The 18,419-nt window shown below is 42.7% G+C and overlaps 1 protein-coding gene across 12 annotated transcripts in view; it reads left to right on the top strand.

The window, feature by feature from the left end:
* The window catches only part of TCF7 (transcription factor 7), a 115,792-nt gene extending 101,424 nt beyond the window's left edge, over nt 1-14,368 (top strand). For 2 of the 12 annotated variants that reach the window (XM_035105445.3, XM_088661903.1), the window contains 3 exons: nt 4,293-4,385; nt 8,796-8,844; nt 13,025-14,368. In XM_035105445.3, the coding sequence (XP_034961336.2) occupies nt 4,293-4,385; nt 8,796-8,844; nt 13,025-13,047 (165 nt within the window). In that variant the 3' untranslated portion in view covers nt 13,048-14,368. Of the gene's footprint in view, nt 1-4,292; nt 4,386-8,795; nt 9,086-10,850; nt 10,924-13,024 lie in introns of those variants that run through there. The other 10 variants (XM_035105449.3, XM_088661905.1, XM_035105448.3 and 7 more) reach the window with 6 other exon arrangements.
* Nucleotides 14,369-18,419: the final 4,051 nt, after the last annotated feature.

Here is an 18,419-nt window from a genome sequence, read left to right on the forward strand (position 1 = left end):
TTTCCTTACTTCAGCAGCCAGATTTAGGTGGCAAAAGTCAGGTTGCTGTTAAATAATTGAGAGTCAGAAATCCTTGCTTCAGTGATTGCAGATCATCCAGAGATCTGCTCGGGGTCCCCCAGAATTTCTGAACTCAAATATTTCCCTCCATGCAGATATGCAACTAGCTCAGCCTGGAATCATCCAGCTAAATGTAAAATGAGGATTTTGCATATCATTTCCTCAAGTGTTTTAGCCAGATGATTTTCTTCTAGGATGATTCCTTTCAACTTTTTCACCATTTCCTATTTAGACTCATTTATAAATAGCCCGCTCTGGGAACTGGCAGAGCCCTCTCTCGCTTCAGAGTAAGAGTTGGACAACAACCTGGCCCCATTCTCTGTTGTTTTTAATTTTTGCCACTGGAGGGAGCCTGTTTGCAGGTAATAGATGGCCCTCTGCTCAGCTTCATCTGTTTGCTTTTCATTTTGAGACACTGTTTACATATCTACCATGTATCATCTAGTTAGGCCAACATATTACCCTTTAGGTGTTCACCTTAAAATGCCTGTGAAGTAGTGGTGTATTGATTGGGATTGAAAGAGATCCTCTAAACTGGTGTTATATTTCAGGTATATTCTTCAATGTGTTCATTACAGTGGATTTATTGTGCTTTCCTTGTTGTTCTGCAATTCTGTCCCATTATTGCTATCTGGAAGGGAATGTATACAGTGCAGCAAAAGTGGGATAAAAAAAAGAAACCCAGAATATTCATGCTATGGAAAGTTATTTGATTTCAGCAGGAAGTTACAGGATATGCACTGATTGGATATGAAGCAGTATATTATTATTATTATTATTATTATTATTATTATTATTATTATTATTATTATTTTATACCCCGCCCATCGGACTGGGTTGCCCCAGCTCCTCTGCGTGGCTTCCAACATAATATTAGTCCCCCAGAACTTTTGCAGATGTTTGCGAATGGCCACCCCAACATGAATGTGCAATTAAAAGGATATCTGACGGGGCCCATAGTTCAAGTGGCCACATGCAAGAACTTTTGCATGGGAGAACTTTCAGGTCCAACTCTAGGTATGTTCAGTTGAAGCTTCTCAGCTAGCAGAATTGGAAAAAACTTCAGAGTGAGATGTGGGAGATCTCCTGTATCAGGGTGGGCAATGCTAGGCTAGATAGACCAGTGGTCTATCTAGCATAAGGCAGCATGATAGGTCTAAATATGTCCTCTACAGGCAAGCTGTAGCTACTGAAGTGCCCTCTTTTACACAGCTAAGGTGCAGGAGTCCTGTTGTCTTTTGCATTTGGCTCCCAGAAAGAAAGGTGGTTGGTGGGCTGTGCAGAAAAATTATGTGCAGGTCATCTCAGCTAGCTAGTTTCAGTTTATGTGTTTCCAAACAGCACAGGCCTACCACAAAGGGGACAAAATTTAAACCACTGAGCCTAGGGCTTGCTGATCAGAAGGTCGGCAGTTCGAATCCCCGAGACGGGGTGAGCTCCCGTTGCTCGGTCCCAGCTCCTGCCAACCTAGCAGTTCGAAAGCACATCAAAGTGCAAGTAGATAAATAGGTACCGCTCCAGTGGGAAGGTAAACGGCGTTTCCGTGCGCTGCTCTGGTTCACCAGAAGTGGCTTAGTCATGCTGGCCACATGACCCGGAAGCTGTACGCCGGCTCCCTCAGCCAGTAAAGTGAGATGAGCACCGCAACCCCAGAGTCGTCCGCAACTGGACCTAATGGTCAGGGGTCCCTTTACTTTTATGCATGCATAGGATTGCCACCTTGTACTCAGGTTTCTTAAGTTGGTTTGTTGCTGAGATTTGCCACTTTATCTTCTGTGGCTTTGGGGAGCTGCTGTGTTGCAGCGGCAAAACATCAGTGAATGCCCGTTTTGCGATGGCACCCATGGCAATTTCTCAAACATATATTGGAGAATTCACAGCCATAACAAGGTTGGGGGACCCCCGAGTTAAATTATTTAACCCGGAAGCACCGAGTGTTCTGCCTCGGAGCAACAAGACCAGTGATGTGGGCTGGCTGAATATAAGGAAGTCAGTTCGTGAAAGTGACTGCCTGACTTCCGGGCGCTGCATGTTTCCCTCCCCTGCCAAATGGACAGCCCATGGGAAGGCTTAGGAGTAGACTAGGCCCAGGCCCAAATGTGCCTATTGTGATATGCTGGAAGCCAGGAAGCAGCTGCTTTGGGAATCTCTCTGCCACCCTGCCCACACTGACTGTTAAGCTCTATCCCTGAAGGGAGGAGGAGAAGGAAGAATTTAGGTCAGCTTGTCGTCATATGACTTGTCAGGCAGGAAATGAATTCACTCCCACACTTAGGAGCTTTTCTACCTTCATGCAGAGTACAAGGAGTTGCATTTAAATGTTTGCAGGTCTAAAACAGCAGCCATGACTCCCAAGCCAGCTTTGTTCACGAAGCTTGTGATGGCAACTCATGAGAAAGCAAAGGATGACACATATTCAGTGAATGAACCAATGTAAGGACTGAGTGGTGTTTCTTTAATAATTGCTGAGGAAAACATCAGATACGTGCAAAGCAGCCAACCATTTGCCCCAAAGTTGATGGACATTGCCTTTCAAGTAGTGTGTGTGTCCCGCATCATGTGATTGATTGATTGATTGATTGACTGATTCATTTGATTTATATACTACCGCCTTTCATCATAAGATCTCAGGGCAGTTCACAGAATAAAATACAGGATAAAAAGCAAGTAAATAAGTAAAGCAAAACAGCAAAATATTAACCCCCACTTCCCACAGACACATTTTAAAGGCTGTAGAATATTAATCAGCCAAAGGCAAACACTTATCTGTTCTTCCCATGTATTTTATTCAAGTTGGCACCCCTGGACATAGGGGTGAAATAATGAGTTGCATCTAACTCTGTCCATGTGCAAGTTCAACAGATTTCTGCATGTGTGACGAAACTTCACCTTCATTTCCTTCCCCCTGCAGCCCTCTGCACACACTCAAATTGCTTCTGTAACCCATGGGGATGTTCCAGCCAGATTTTGAGGGTTCATAGGGGGCTGCAGGGGGGAAGAGAGGAAGACAAAGTTCAACGGCATTAGCAGACGTCTGCTCATGTGGCGTTGGATTCTACTCACTGAAAACGCCAGCCTCAATGTCTTCACAGTCTTCTGCAAAAAAGGCTTCCTTAATTAATGCATGGTCTCTTGCTCTTGTGTTGCTATGGCTACTTTTCTAATACCCTTTCCTAATAGCTCTCCATTGACACATCTTATCTGAAGACATTTCTGTTAGACTGCTGCTGTGTTTTGGTTTTTGTTTTTTAAGTAAAGAAATATTAAAGTCCCAAAATGTAGAGGTTTATTCAGAACAAATATAAGGGCATCATTTCCCAGAACTTTCTATATGTTATTAAAAAGTGAAGTTCACTAAAAGGGTTGGTCAGCAGAAGACTTTCCAAGTCTTCTGGAGATAAAACAACCTGATGGAAAACATGCTAAGCACAGCAGAGGGTGAGGGAAGCAACATGGATTCACAATCCACAGGGAAATCTTGCACATGAACTGCAGCTGTGCATGCCCACACTCGATCCAATTTAAATATAAAGACAAGTTTCCCCTAGGAAAGGAGTGGGGCAAGGGGGAAACCGCTCCAACCTGTGCTTTCTAGGCATGGGACAAGTGGAAGTGTGGGTGAGCCCTCAATGTGTTGGTGCCTCCTTCACCTCCTTCTAGAATAGGGGCAGGGAGTGACATTGAGGAGGCTGCAGGGGAAATCAGCGAAAATCTACTTTTCCATTAGCAAAAGCTTCTGCTGGATCAAAAGCCCTTCCCAGAAGTGCACCGTTGTGGCCCACTTGAGGTTTGGTGTGAGTTTTGGCCCCTCCTAAGTACCTGCAGGATTTTCAAGAGGCGCTTCATGGTGTGTGAAAGCAGGGATGACCTGCTAGCTACAACTACTCTGTCTGCAAACCCACAGTACTGTTACTATTTTTTACAACAGATGTGACCCAAAACAGTAAATACCCAATGGTTAAAAGGGGGGGGGAGTATGTTTGCTTCCTCCCTCCAAGGCCTTCAAAATTCATCTGCCATTTTGTGACTCGAGGTGCTTAGTTTCCAAGGTTCCTTTTCAGCTGCACAAATGGCTTGTTTTAATTAGCCGGGTTGGGGTGCTGTTCTCTGTATAGGTGCTCTGCTAGGTTGTTTTTCTATCTGCTTCCTGATGTGCTTTGTGTACGTATTTGGTGCATTGTTTCAGTGCTCCTCGCAGCTGCTCTTTTAACGCTTTCCCCCTTGCTCTTCAGTCTTCTTCAGGCTCTTCGTCCCGTGATCACACAAAGTTTAACTCAGGGCCCCTGGAATTCAGCAGCACCTCGGGGCCGGTTTCTGCAGCAAGGGTAAGCGAATTCTGCAGCGAATGTCCTGCATTACGGCAGTGAGAGTCTGTAACCATCTGCCACTCATGCATCCACCTAACCCAGCGTTGGCTGCAGAATTCCAGGAGCCCTGAGCTTTTCCATGGCCATAGAATTGCTCATTGGCTGTGGAATTTGTTGAGTTGAAGAGGAACAATCAGTGGGCTGTGTGTGCTTGTGGCGAGCTTGTGCATCAGTGAAACGGGTGGACACTTCACTTTCCTTTTTTAGGCAAATAGGTCATTAATGTCTGATCAGCCTCAAAAACCATTGCCCTTGGGAGCATGGTTTTAGGAAAACACTTGCACAGAACTAAGAAATTGAGGGTTTGCAGGTTGGACAGTGCGGCTTTCCTTTAAAAGCAGTAAAAACGATGCATCCATGACCTGGAACATATTGGCCTTGCACATGGTCAAAGGTGGCCACCAAAAAAAAAAATTTTTTTTTAGTAGCAATTTCATTTTGAACCCAATCAGCCTTCTGAGCTGCAAATGCTGCAAACATTGTTTTATTTAAATTTGAATCGGATGCAGTAGACAAAGGATGGATTGTTTGCATCCCACAAGGAAACAATGCAGACTCTACTGATTTGATGTGACATTGCACGAATATATTTTTTAATAACAATGGGGCTTGCTCTTTCTGGATCCAACCAACAAAGGTCCATCTGGTCCAGCATCTTGCAGTGGCCAGCCAGAGCCTTCCAGGAAACCCACCAAACAAGGCATGAAGGTGGTGCCCATCCCCTTGCTTGTCCCCAGCATCTGGTAATGATCATGGGTTGTGAAGGTTTGTGTCTTCCACATACATATTGCCTCATAAGATGGCTACTACCGTCCATGCCAGGATTTTGCCTTACCTGTGGCTTTTGCTAGTCAGCTTGTGTGCTAAGGTTGGAATGCCCATGCATTCCATGGGGTTGGAATGCCCATGCATTCCAACCCCCTTTCTTAACTGAATTCTATTCCCACGCGGTGTGTACATGATGGATAAGCCACCTTGGCTTTTTGCCTCAGCCAAAGTGAAAGGGAGGAAGCCTTAAGGGGCTCTCCAGAAGTCTATCCATAGGTCTTCTGCCTTCCCCCATCCTAGTAACTTATTCAGGCTGTCAGAGTCATGCACATTTTGTAGCCCACCCTGTCCCCAGGGAGAGCAATAGCAAACATGAGGGTCATAGAGCAATTGTTGTTAATCCAAAAGGCTAATGGGAGAGGCTGGTACTAGTTCCCCTCTCGCCTACTGGTAGTTGATGCTTTCTGGTGGAAGCAGCTGGTAAAGCAGCTAGAAATCTCGCTTTTGGTTCTTGGTGACTGGTGGCAGGAGAACCTGAGCTTTTCTTAGGGGAAGGGTCGTGGCTCAGTGGCAGAGCACCTTCTTTGAATGCAGGCGGTCCCAGATTCAATCCCCAGCAACTCTAGGTAGGGCTGGGAGAGACCACCTGTCTCAAATCCTGCAGAGCTGCTGTCTGACTCAGTACTGTATAAAGCAGCTTCCTATGTTCCCACAGGAGAAACAGCTCAATGTGCCGTCTTCCTTGACAGCAGCCACAACAGTCAAGGCCTCCTTAATCCTGTTATTAGGTGCAGGACATCAAGCTCTGACTTGGATTTTTATCTTCTGCTTCTCCTGTGCAAAGAATGAGGGGTGCAATTTGCAACAGAGAAGCTCTGGGAGGAGGAAGGTGTTTAACTTTCCACTAGTCTGTTTTCCTCTGCAACTCAGCAAGCTGCTTTTGCCCTGTCCAGTGTTTCTGCTGCAAACGTGTGCCCTGGGCCTGGAAATGGGAGAAAGCAGCAGCAGCTAAGGGGCAGCTGAAGAAGATAGCTGGCAAGGGAAGGGTGAAGTGCCCTTCTCCTGCATGAAGCTCCTCTATTGCAAATGGTGCCCTCTAGCCCAATTTGCACAGGAGAAGCATCAGTTGGGCTTTCAGGTTAGAGCATAATGTGCCGTGCTATCTTTAGAACTCGAGGCCAGTGGAGGAGCACATCAAAAATCAAATGCAAGTAGAAAGCTCGTACATCAGAGAAAACACTTGGCTAGAACCTTGTTCCTTGTCATGCTAGCTTTCCATGTGCCACAACATTTGATGTAGGGAAGCATTCAAATATGCAAAACCCCACGGCCATTCCAATGGGAAATGTCCATAAGGATACCACCACTAGCTGTCTTAGAATGTTGGAATGATTTTTCAGCATTGGAGAGGCAGTCCAAAAACTGTATGTGGCGACTCAAGAGTTTCACAAAACCAAACACATGAATTTAAAACATGTTTCCATCTTACAGCCAACGCTGGCCCAGAACTTGTAAGATAGTAACTGCCACCAGCATCATGTTTTAATTGTAGTGTTGGGCAGCTGCGTAATAATGTAGGCCTCCCAATGCAGGCAAAATCAATACTATGTGGGGAGGAGTAAGGAAAGACAATCTGGTTTGATTTTGCCTGCTTTCATCAGCGAAGCGGTTTTTGTGCCTCGCTAATGACAAACATGTTTAAACACTGTTTGAACTTAAAATGGAAAAGGCTTTGGTGTGCTCCATGTTTGCAATCTCGTCTCTGGAAGTGAAAACAAAAAAGCTGCAGTCCTCAACATGTTTACAACAGCGAGTGTGTCCTCTTGAGGGACTTCCTTCTGAGTAAAACAGGACTGGGACTGGGCTGCCCAAGCTTGCAAATACGGTCCTATGCACTTTTCAAGCTAACTATTGAGTGCAGTTTCTGTGCCCAAGAAAAATCTGAGGCTAGCATGAAGACATCACAAATGCTGGTGCAGGAAAGATGTGAATAACGAAAAACAGACCTTAGGTTTATCCGACTTTTATTTGTAATAGTTGCTTTGACATTATTCTTCATTCAAGGAACGTTGCTTTGGTGACCAAAGCTAATTTTTAACTATGATGTTCCATGTGCTGCTCCTGAAATACGGTCACATTTCTTCCCACCCACCCAACCCCCGCTTAAAAGAAATTTTTAAGAGAGACTTTCATTGAGAAAGTAACTGTTTGCAGGCTGCAAAGCGTGCTGAAAATGAGATCACTGTCCACCTTTTTCCACCCATGCACAGCAACCTTTTGCTTTCTACACTTTTGCTGGAAATACATTCCTTCACGTATGCACAGAATGCAACTGGTCTTTGTTCAGATGGCTGGTGTGTATGCATAAAGAAAGTTGGGTTCACTCCTTAACCCAGGTCATTGCACCGTGGTGGCAGCACACTTTTTTCTGTCCGTTTGGGACACAGGAAAGACACTAGCACAATCCTCATCTATGAGCTCAATATATCTTAGCTGTGGGGAAGAGCAGCAGCCTTTCCGGTATTTAAAAATGTAAGCCAGAGACAATCTATGTGCAGGTAGGCATAAAAAGGAGGCTGGATTCATACCAATTTGTTCCAACTATTGTCAGGGACCATAATACCTGAGAGAAGTATTTTATTAGAGACAACGAGCAACAGAGTGCAGTTTGGGATATTTGGTTTTGTGTACTGTAAACAGAACTGTGGCCCTTGGATAAAGCATGGCATAAAAATTTAATGAATAAATAAATAAATATTCATTAAATAAATATTAACTACCAGTATGGTGGGGCAGTGCTATTTATGGGGAGGGTCCCTGGCCTCCCCATGCTTTCTATTTTGACCTCGTTTTATATTTGCAATCTGCCTTTAGCATATGTTAATTTCAGCTACAGCATAAAGGACATGAATTGTTTTATGTAAAAAGTAGCCATGATAAATAGCTAACCAGTCTCCCGGGGGGGGGGGGGAGTTCCCAAGTAACATCCAATACTAACTGATGTTGGGAAGGGGGGGGGTGTACACACACACATACAGAGAGAAAGATTTCTTGCTTTTAACTGTAATCGTAGCTTTTCCTTCTTTTACATTTATAGATCCCAGGGGCTCCTCTCCCAAATCAGCTAAACTGTTGCTTGCAAGATGTAGGTCTGGAAATGGCAGACTGTCAAAAGCCCTACGAGGCTGGTGCCACTCTCAGCCGGCTGGGCAGAATGCTGCAGTATGAGTTAATGAGGGATTACTTCTGAATTAAGAGTTTAAAGCAATAGGTGGATCCATCTCATTTGTGGCTTTCTTTCAGTGTCAAGAAGCATTTGTGTAAAAATGATGTACCTTTTAAACATGTCCCTTACTGCCTGTAGAGCACATTTTGACCACTAGGGGGAGGGTGCTACCTGCGATTGCCAATTGCATGCCATACAAGGGGTCTAGATTAGCAAGAATCCATAGTGATCAGAAATGAAGCAGGCCGTTTAGAGGGGATGAAAGTAGGAGCCTTGGCCACAATCCCCTTATTCCCTCTGGAAATATATACCTGTATTTGTTCACTTATGATTTGTGTTCTCCCTCCCTCCCTTTTCTCTCTCTTTGATTCTAGGGGAAAAAGAAAAGACGAACAAGAGAAAAACAGCAAGACTCCAACTCAGGTAAATCCACTGGTGCAAACTCCAGTACATTATCTGGTAACCAACGCTTTGTTTATATTGGTAGGGGATTAGTTGAGGCAGCTGAACAATAGCTATAATTTTCCTTTGGATTTGCATCTGTGGCTTAATGGGACTGGGGTAATCCATATCTATGCTAATACTACCTCCTTTTCATCTGTAGACTGGGTTGCTATCTGTGCTTATAAACTTTAATCTGTGTTTCATTTTCATATGAGACCTAACCGCTATTTCTTCTAGCTTGGCTGCTATCTGCAATTGTCTCTCCTGTCTGTTCTTCTGTGACGTTAGCATCAGAGAAAAGGAATACTATTCAGCTCATTCCTGGTTGCATTTTGACACATCAAATTTAGTCCCTTCCTCTTGCCATTAACTTTTGTGGTTGTTAATTTCCCAATCACCTAGTTCTCTGCAAAGATGCAGAAAGCAAAAGGTCTTTAAAATGCAGCACAGTAGCAAATTCTTAACCTGTTATCCAAGAAGGATAACATAACCATATTTTTGCCATAAACTAGATGTCTAGGGCAGGCAGAATCCTAACCCAGAATCCTATACATCTGAACTGTATCTTTGGGTGCTATCAAGGTAAAACATCTCATCAGCACAAGCATTTCCACTAGTGAAATACAAGCCCCGCCCCCATGTACACTCTCCCCAAATCTGCACAGGATTGAGGGGAACTCCTAGAACAAAGTTAGGGGGCACACAGAGTAGGAGAAAGACCAACTGCACAAGCAGTGCTTTGGATAGGAGAAGAGGTGATAAGGGAACAGCTAGCTGCAGATAGAACAGGTTCCTGTGGACTAGAGGTGGGCAAATATTGGCCCCCATCTTCAAACAGTGGGGAAAAAGAAGGCCCAGTTAACCAGTCAACTCGACGATACCAGGAATGTCCTAGAACAGATAATTTAACAGTCAGTCTGTGAGCACTTGGGAGGGACCCAGGTGGCGCTGTGGGTTAAACCACTGAGCCTAGGGCTTGCTGATCAGGAGGTCAGCAGTTTGAATCCCTGTGACGGGGTGAGCTCCCGTTGCTCGGTCCCAGTTCCTGCCAACCTAACAGTTCGAAAGCACGTCAAAATGCAAGTAGATAAATAGGAACCGCTACAGCGGGAAGGTAAACTGTGTTTCCGTGTGCTGCTCTGGTTCGCCAGAAGTGGCTTTGTCATGCTGGCCACATGACCTGGAAGCTATACACCGGATCCCTCGGCCAATAACGCAAGATGAGCGCCGCAACCCCAGAGTCGGTCACGACTGGACCTAATGGTCAGGGGTCCCTTTATCTTTTACTGTGAGCACTTAGAAAAGGATGCTGGGATTACTGAGACCCAGCATGGATTTCTCAAAAGCAAGTCATGCAATACTAATTTTTCATTTATTTATTTTTTGTGGAGTTACAAGCTTGGTGGGTCAGGGGAATGCTGTGGACACAGCGTATCTTGATTTCAGCAAGGCTTTTGACCAAGTCCCCCATGATATTCTTGTAGAGAAGCCGGTAAAATGTGGGTTGGGTGAGGTAGCCGTTAGGTGGATTTGTAGCTGGTTGATTGACCGAACCCCAAGAGTTCTCACTCATGGTTCCTCGTCATTCTGGGAAAAGGTGACAAGTGGGGTGCTGCACTGCAGGATTCTGTTCTGGGCTTGTTGATGTTCAACATCTTTATAAATGACTTGGATGAAGGAATAGAGGGGATGCTCGTCAAATTTGCAAATGACACCAAACTGGGAGGGGTAGCTAATGCTACTGTTCTCCCAGTCACTGCATTCTTGGCCCTCGTGTGTGAGATTAGTTTTGGTATTTGCCTAAACATGCTTTATTTCCTGAAGAGATGCTGCTTCCAGCAGAAACTGGGTTGATGTGGCCTGTTTAGTTTTGTCTCCAGCTGCTAAATTGATGCTGCATCTTTTCTTCTTCCTCTTCCTCCTGCTCTTGCTGCTGTTTGTGCCTCTGCCTTGCCCATTCTCCACCACGCATGCTCCTTCCTCAGATCCTGCTTCTCCTAAGAAATGCAGAGCTCGCTTTGGTCTCAACCAACAAACGGACTGGTGTGGACCGTGCAGGTGTGTATTGGACATCTTTGCTTTCTAAGCTTGTTGCTTATAATGCGGTTTGTTCTTTGCTGTGCAATTTTTATTTTTCATGTCCCTTTTCTGCAGCTGCCCTTGCCCCTCCCTGCCCCTAACAATACTAATGGTGCTCCTTATGACCTGGCTAGGTTTTCCATAGATTTCACCTGTTTATGAGTGCTGCTTCCAAAAGCTTTCTGAGATGGGAAAGTACAATGACCGGGGGGGGGGATATTAACCATGCAATCCTATGTATGTCTACTCTGAATCAACTTTCTTCCAGTGCAGACAGATGTCTCAGGGTGTTTTTACATAACAGAAAGGGTGGAAGTTGGCATTCATTTCTCCCTTGTAGCATGGACTCCACCTGCCTTCCCTCACACTTGGAAGATCTTCCTTTATGGGGTATCACACTGGCAAGGTCTGGATGACCACATAGCCAGGAATCTGGAACTGGCCATTTCCTGCACTGACTGAGGTTTAGATTAGATCACCTGTTGAAATGATTTCCAATGTTGTGGTTTTCAGCCCTTCAAAATAAGTTTTTCTAGATTTATGAATCACGAGGTCCAAAAACCTGCTCTCGGCAACCTTCTCATGTGCCTTCGTGCCATCACCATCATCCGTTTTCTCATCATTAAGGGTGGAGTCCTGTTCTCTTATCAGGAGACTTCAGTGAAGAGAAAACTGGTTGTCTGAAGAGGGCCAGTATAAAAGGGGCATTGCAGCCACTGTGTAACCAGTTCTTTAAGACTGCCTAGTTCATTCCTGTTCACACCTCCCCACAGAACACAGCATTTGTTACAGGAAAAACTGGTAGTCTCCAGCCACTGTCTGATAAAAGCTGGTGATCCAGTTATTCTCATTAGCCATTAAGTGGCTTGTCATCTTTTACTAGCAGGCTCTATATTGAATAGCCTAAAATTATGCAAAGAAAGTTAAAAGGTCAACTCACAAGACTAGACTGCTGATTCCCACCCAGCAGCATAACTAATGCCAGTCTTAATAGCTTTCCTTTCAAAATGCATGAAAATGATTTGCATTAATTAATGAACACTCCCTTTGCTTTTGTGCAGCACTGATTAGTCCAGAAGCAAATGAGCTGGGGCCTTCCTTATACCACCAGCAGAGTATTAGGGTCAAGGGGACATATTCCTTATATATGCTGCCTGCACCCTCATTCAAACCAATGGGCCTAGTTTGAGGGCTTCTATGCAACAGGGAGCTGTTGGCTGGTCTCATAAGATTTGGTTGCTGGCTTTAGTACCTAGGCTAACCGATCTGTACGCATGCATGCACAGAGAGACGTTTTTTCACACTATCACGCTGGTGCTCCACCCTAGAGATATGCAGAACTGCAACAATTGGTAAGAGTGATTTGTGACTTCATCATCTATGCAATTCAAGTGGGGCATGTTTATTTACCCTACTCCATCTCTTGACAGAATATTTGCAGGTAGACAAAAATAATTTACATTTTTAATAGCATTTATTCCTTCCCATTTAGATTTCCTTGACCTCCATACATTTTAATTAATTTTCCCTCTCCCCAATTCTGTCATGGTCTTTGAGGGCCACACACCATGTGACCTTTAGGACGGTCATACTGGAATGACCATTTGACCCATCTTTCTCAATGCAGCACAATATTTCGTGCAAGCAAGCTAAGAAGCTGGTGTGCTCAATAGCATTCCAACTTCTTCAGTCATGGAAAATTCACTGCATTCACATGGCATTTTGCAAGTGATGGCATATACAGTTGATCACACCAAACTTTTCACATCTGCAATTTTTCCATTTCTTTGCTGCTACTTATAAGCAGAACCCCTAGAACCTGCTGATCTCCCTTTACAAGTATTCTGATGCCACAGAAAGCTAATCTGCTTCCACTTTTGTCCACTCTGAAACAGGCTGCAGCTCCATGGTTACACTGCCACCCAGTGGTAAACACTGCAAATTGTCAGTGTACTTTAGGAAAATATTTCCCACCACTCACCCAGCTTTTGCTTTTGTGCTGCAGAGAAATGACTGTAATGACTGCTATCCCTCTATCATTTTAAGAATATGACCCTGTAAATTCACCCTTTATTTACAGATAACTCTCTTCACTGTTCTTAGGAGGAAAAAGAAGTGCATTCGGTACCTACAAGGAGAAGGACGCTGTGCCAGCCCAGTTTCTTCCGATGGAAGTGCTATAGATTCCCCTCCCTCCCCCTTGGATGTGCTGCAGTGCATATCCACTGCTTTTACTTCAGACAAGCTTGCTGCCCCTGCCGATTTCAGACACCAAAACCAAGCCAGTCCTTTCCCTGCATCTACGTATATCAAAACTGCTACAAGCACATCAGGACTCACTTCTAAATGCACAGCAGTGTCTCACACATCTGTAGCACCCAGCGAATCCTCAGGGTACAGTGTCGTATCAATAGGAACGTAGTAGTCATGCAGCAGTGACCAGCAAGGCCGGCAAACTCATCAGGCTTTCACTACCTGTGGAAGCTGCCAGCGACAAGCCCGTGCCATCAAATGGCAGTCTCAAAGTCAGGAGAAAACTGTCAATAATTGGAAACCATCGGAGCACTGAAAGTGCTTTTTATAATGTAAGTAACGACACACAGTGTCACTCTTCAGAAGTAGGAACAAGGACATAAAACTTAGTACTGGTCAGTAACTTGAGAATTTGTCTACCAAACCAACTAAAACTGAAATAGGACACCCATATTTTTAAAAGTAGCTAAGAGGTGCTAAATGTTAGGCATTCTTTTCTTTCTTACCGTTCAAAGATTTGCATTTCAATCATAGTCCTCTTATAGATATGACACAGGTATGCCAAAGCAGCTGAAAGAACAGTATGGTTTTGTTTTACACAAGCCTAGTTTGCTTGATGGGGGCAATGAAAAGGAGCTGGCCTGTATGGCATGAGAATATACAGAATAAATTATTATGCCTCCTCTTTTGAGGGGAAATGTTGATTCCAGGTGAAAGTATTCTTAATACATTTTGGAGGAGATACCCACTGCTTGAAAACAGAAATACTTATCAAATGATAAAGGAAGCATGCACTGGCTCCTTTAAAGTTTTAACTGTCAAGTTACAATTCTTATTACCCCATTTCCATTCACTATATATACACTCTGGAAAACAGGGATCTTTCTGCAGGGATTTTAGTTTTGTTTCTGTACAAACTTTGTGTGCATTTATTATGGCCATGCTTTGCTTTTATCAGAAGCATCTTTAACTTTCTAAACAATAATGTTGTATTTTTGAACATCTCCCTAACAGCATATTGTAGCTTTTGTAAATTACAGCAATGGATTGCAGCTGCAAAAAAGGCATTCTACTGCATTCCAAACAAAAAACAAAAATATTTTCTGCTATGACACTGAGCTCTGCAATGTGCATTAATTACATAAAATTTATAAATGCTTATTTTGCATGATTTATTCTGTATCTGCTAGTCATTGGGAGAGGCCAAGGAGTGATAAAAGGCACTGAAAAGCATCACTATAAATTTTACTAAGCACATTTTGGGTCTTCCAAAAGCTTACCCAGACTAAGCCACCACACATTGTTAAGCATTTGCTGACAGCCATTAAGGACTAGAAAAGTATGCAGGGATCCTGATGTTGCTGAATTTTCTCACTCTGTACTAAACACTGTTACACAGATCATGGAATTTATTACAAATTTAGCAATGTAAGCCCTGCTTGTTAGAAATAGTATGCGATACAATTTCTGTTGGAGAGCCGTAAAACCTAAGCCTAGTCCCATTCCATTAGTTGCTCAAACATCTCACCCTATTGTGCAATCTTTATTTTTAAAATGATATTTGGGGGCTATGTGCTCCCTGCGACCATTGCATCCCAGTGCAGGCAAAGATGGCTGCTTATTAGTCCTAATACCAGTCAAGCAACATCCTGTGTGTTACTTTGCTTGGAGGACCCAAACACACACAGAATGCCATGTATATTAAAATACTGCAGAAAGGCACAGTCCTATGTCCTTCACAGTTATACTTCAGCAAGTTCTAATATAAACCCACTTGCATACAAGGGACATACAAGCACCTACTCCAGTGTGTGGACACTAAGTTGAACCACACAAAAGATGCTCCATTCAACTCAAAAGCATCAAATGAAGCTGAAAAGGTATGTAACCTCAGGCTGGAGAGACAAATATAATGCAGGCAAATCTTAAATTCAAGTTCACTATTCCTCCTGTAACACTTCTTCTCTAGCCTGACCAAATTGACACCATTACTGAAAACATGGGCAGAAAATTGCCAAAACAATTTAAAACTGAATCCAAACATAAAAGATTTCTTGCCAAAATAAACAACTTCCATATACTGAACATATTAGCCAGATTCAACTAACTAGTCCCACCAGCAGAAGTCTACACTAAGACTTCCACTAGTGTAATGGCGATATATGGGAGTAGTACTAGGATTACAGCCTTAAAAACCTAGCGGTCACGAGTCATATTCACATTAACCTCACTAAAACACTGTTGTTCCCATTTTTTAAAGCAAACCTGTCTTTCCTGTTTGAAAAAAAGTACACACCAACACAACCAGGAAGTCTCTTCTTTTCACCTGCTCACCTGCAGCATTTTGAACACAAAGCACACATAAAACACAGTATTGCAATTATTGCAGCGGTATAATCAGATTGCACCGTTTTAATATCCAATCTATTTTTGTATTTAAAGCAAATACGTAAAGGCCTAAACTATTTTTCTACATATTGGAATAAGCTCTACAGTATATAAAGCTTGTTTGCACTAGTATCCCCCCTCCCTTTTTAACAGTTTTTTTTGGGGGGGGCAGTATTCTAAAACCTATTCCTAGACAATCTTTAAAAATGTTGCTTAATTGTAGTGGAACTTTGCAAGCACAAGTACACTGGCACAAAGAGGCACACATATAAAAAGCCCTTGTGTGTTATGTGGTAACCTGGACATGTTCCATTTATATCACTGAAATATTCGTGATTTCCTCCCCTCTCTGTACCCTGAATTAATTTCACTCTCAATTTTTCTGAGATCAATACAGTATAGCATGTATATGAGAGTATATTTTCTGGTTAAATATTTATATACCACACACTATCATGATTTATTTAAAAAAATAATGTTAAGGTTTTCCTATTATTTTTTAATATACAAAATATGCACACACCACTGCCCTTAATGTACTATCAAAGCCTTTCCTCTTGTACATACATGCATGCAAATATACACAAAACATAGGCTAAAGCAGGCATCCCCAAACTTCAGCCCTCCAGATGTTTTGGCCTACAACTCCCATGATCCCTAGCTAACAGGACCAGTGATCAGGGAAGATGGGAATTGTAGTCCAAAGCATCTGGAGGGCCAAAGTTTGGGGATGCCTGGGCTAAAGTCATCATCAGTTAAAAGCAGGTAGCGTATGTTCCTTCCAAACTACTAAAGGAGAAACTGTGAAATCTAAGGCCCAAATCTAGGTAGCAGCTGCATTACACTCAGTGTATTACTTGAAGAAAAAAAGTTACTTGAAAGTATGATTTTGCAGCAAAAGCACAAAATCTCAAGCAGTTTGCAGTATGGAGGAGTCAATCACCCAGGTATTTCACCTTTTCCTCTTATCCCTGAGAAAAAGTATGTCATCCTTATCTAGTAAAAAGATCTGTGAACCTCATGAGGTGTCTGTTATGCGCTTTTTAATCAGTGAAAGAGCTGGACAACCTTTTCCTCCAATATCTGTTTTTATTAAGACAGTGGCTGCAGCAGATAACCATGCTGGGATCATTTTCAATGGTCCCTCCAATTCAAAGCAGTGTTTGCTTCTCCAACTTTGGGGAAAATATATCCAACATTTTGCTTTGGAAACAAATTTAAGATAGGAGATATTCTACCAATGCAAAAAGGATTTACCAGTTTGCAACTGCAGTCAGTGCAATTTTCTTGTAAGACAACACCCATTTCTTTTGTACACGTAATACTCTACGCTTGTCCTGAATTTTTCCCACAACATGGCAGGGAAGTGGTAAAGAAGATATATGTGAAAGGCCAGCTAGCAATTTGATATTAGAAATATATTCAACAATACATACCTCAGATTTAGACTTAAATTTGGTGTGGATTAAGGAGTGCACCCCTGCTGAAACACATTGACAATTCCATTTTTCATTCAGCTGCAAACAGCATACATATTTCAAGCCCTCAGCATATGCTAGTCCTTTTTTCATAAAACAAATACAAATAAATACATTTAATGTAAGTTATTGTGTCCCAGTTTGGGGAGTGGTTCAACAATGGCATTTTCTATGTTTTTAACGGTTCTCATTTTTATATGTAAGCTGCCTTGAGCCCTGTCGGGAAAAGGTCTAAAGAAATATATCAGAAGAAGGAAGGGTAGATTTGATTTCATATTTCTTGCATTGCTTTCATTCGAGCAACCTGAAAACTGAACGAAAGGTAGCAGTGGGAAAGATAGGGAGTCCTATCTCACAAGTCAATTTAATGACTGTGCAAAAGAACTAGTGCCACATTTCTCTCTCCTTCCAGAAAAAAACTGTCCCATCTACTCTGAAATTCTGTGTAGTCCCCTTGCCTATGCAACAACAGCCCAAGCAGATTTGCATCTCAGTATATGTACAGATTCAGGGCCATTAGGTGTACATAGCTACTTAAATAAAAATGGAGCTGAATGTGTTGATAAGCATGCAGATTAACATTTATGAAACTAGGAACAACTGCATTTTTTTAGCAACTGTTTACAATGATGGATTACCAAAAGGCGCAAACTATCCATATCCCATACAGCAAGTAACAGATTCCCAAAAGTCACTTAAATGCCAAAAAGTATATCTTTAGAAATGCTATATGAAGTATTGTGTGTCAATACAATTTATATGTGTTTTTTTAATTAAAGCTTTACCCTTCATGTTTTACTCTCGAGTCTATAATTCATATATGACAATTTCAGTTCTTTAATCACATATCTGATTTCCTGAAGCCTGTTTCAATGTACAAGTCATGGAAATACCACTTCAACAAATCATTTAAAACCACTGTATGTATGTAGCAGGAGAAAAATTCTGCCAACAGCTCTCTCAGCTATCATCTGTTGTAATTTTTTTTTTTACTTTGAGCTTGTATTTTTTGGCTTATGTTCAAGATTTGTTTATGGCTTTATAAATAAAGTAATCTACCAGATTGCCCATTCAAAAACAGGCAACTGGAGACTATAATTCTACAAAATGGACTGTTATGTGCTCCCTTGCTTGGTATACCTTCTCTATCTTTTCCAGATGTATCACTGCTCTCTAAATATGGGATGCAGACTGAGTAAAGAAAGCCAGACAATGTGGGGTCTCGTGAAGGGGGCAAACCCACAATTGCTTAGGAATGGTGATGTAGACCTTTTTCAGCAGTAGGAATTAAGGATTGCATCCAACTAAGTGAGTGAGTGGAACCTCTTCTCCCTGCCTCCACACATGCCCTTCAAA

Source organism: Zootoca vivipara, chromosome 2 (assembly GCF_965207765.1).
Source record: "Zootoca vivipara chromosome 2, rZooViv2.hap1.1, whole genome shotgun sequence".
Classification (NCBI taxonomy): Eukaryota; Metazoa; Chordata; class Lepidosauria; order Squamata; family Lacertidae; genus Zootoca; species Zootoca vivipara.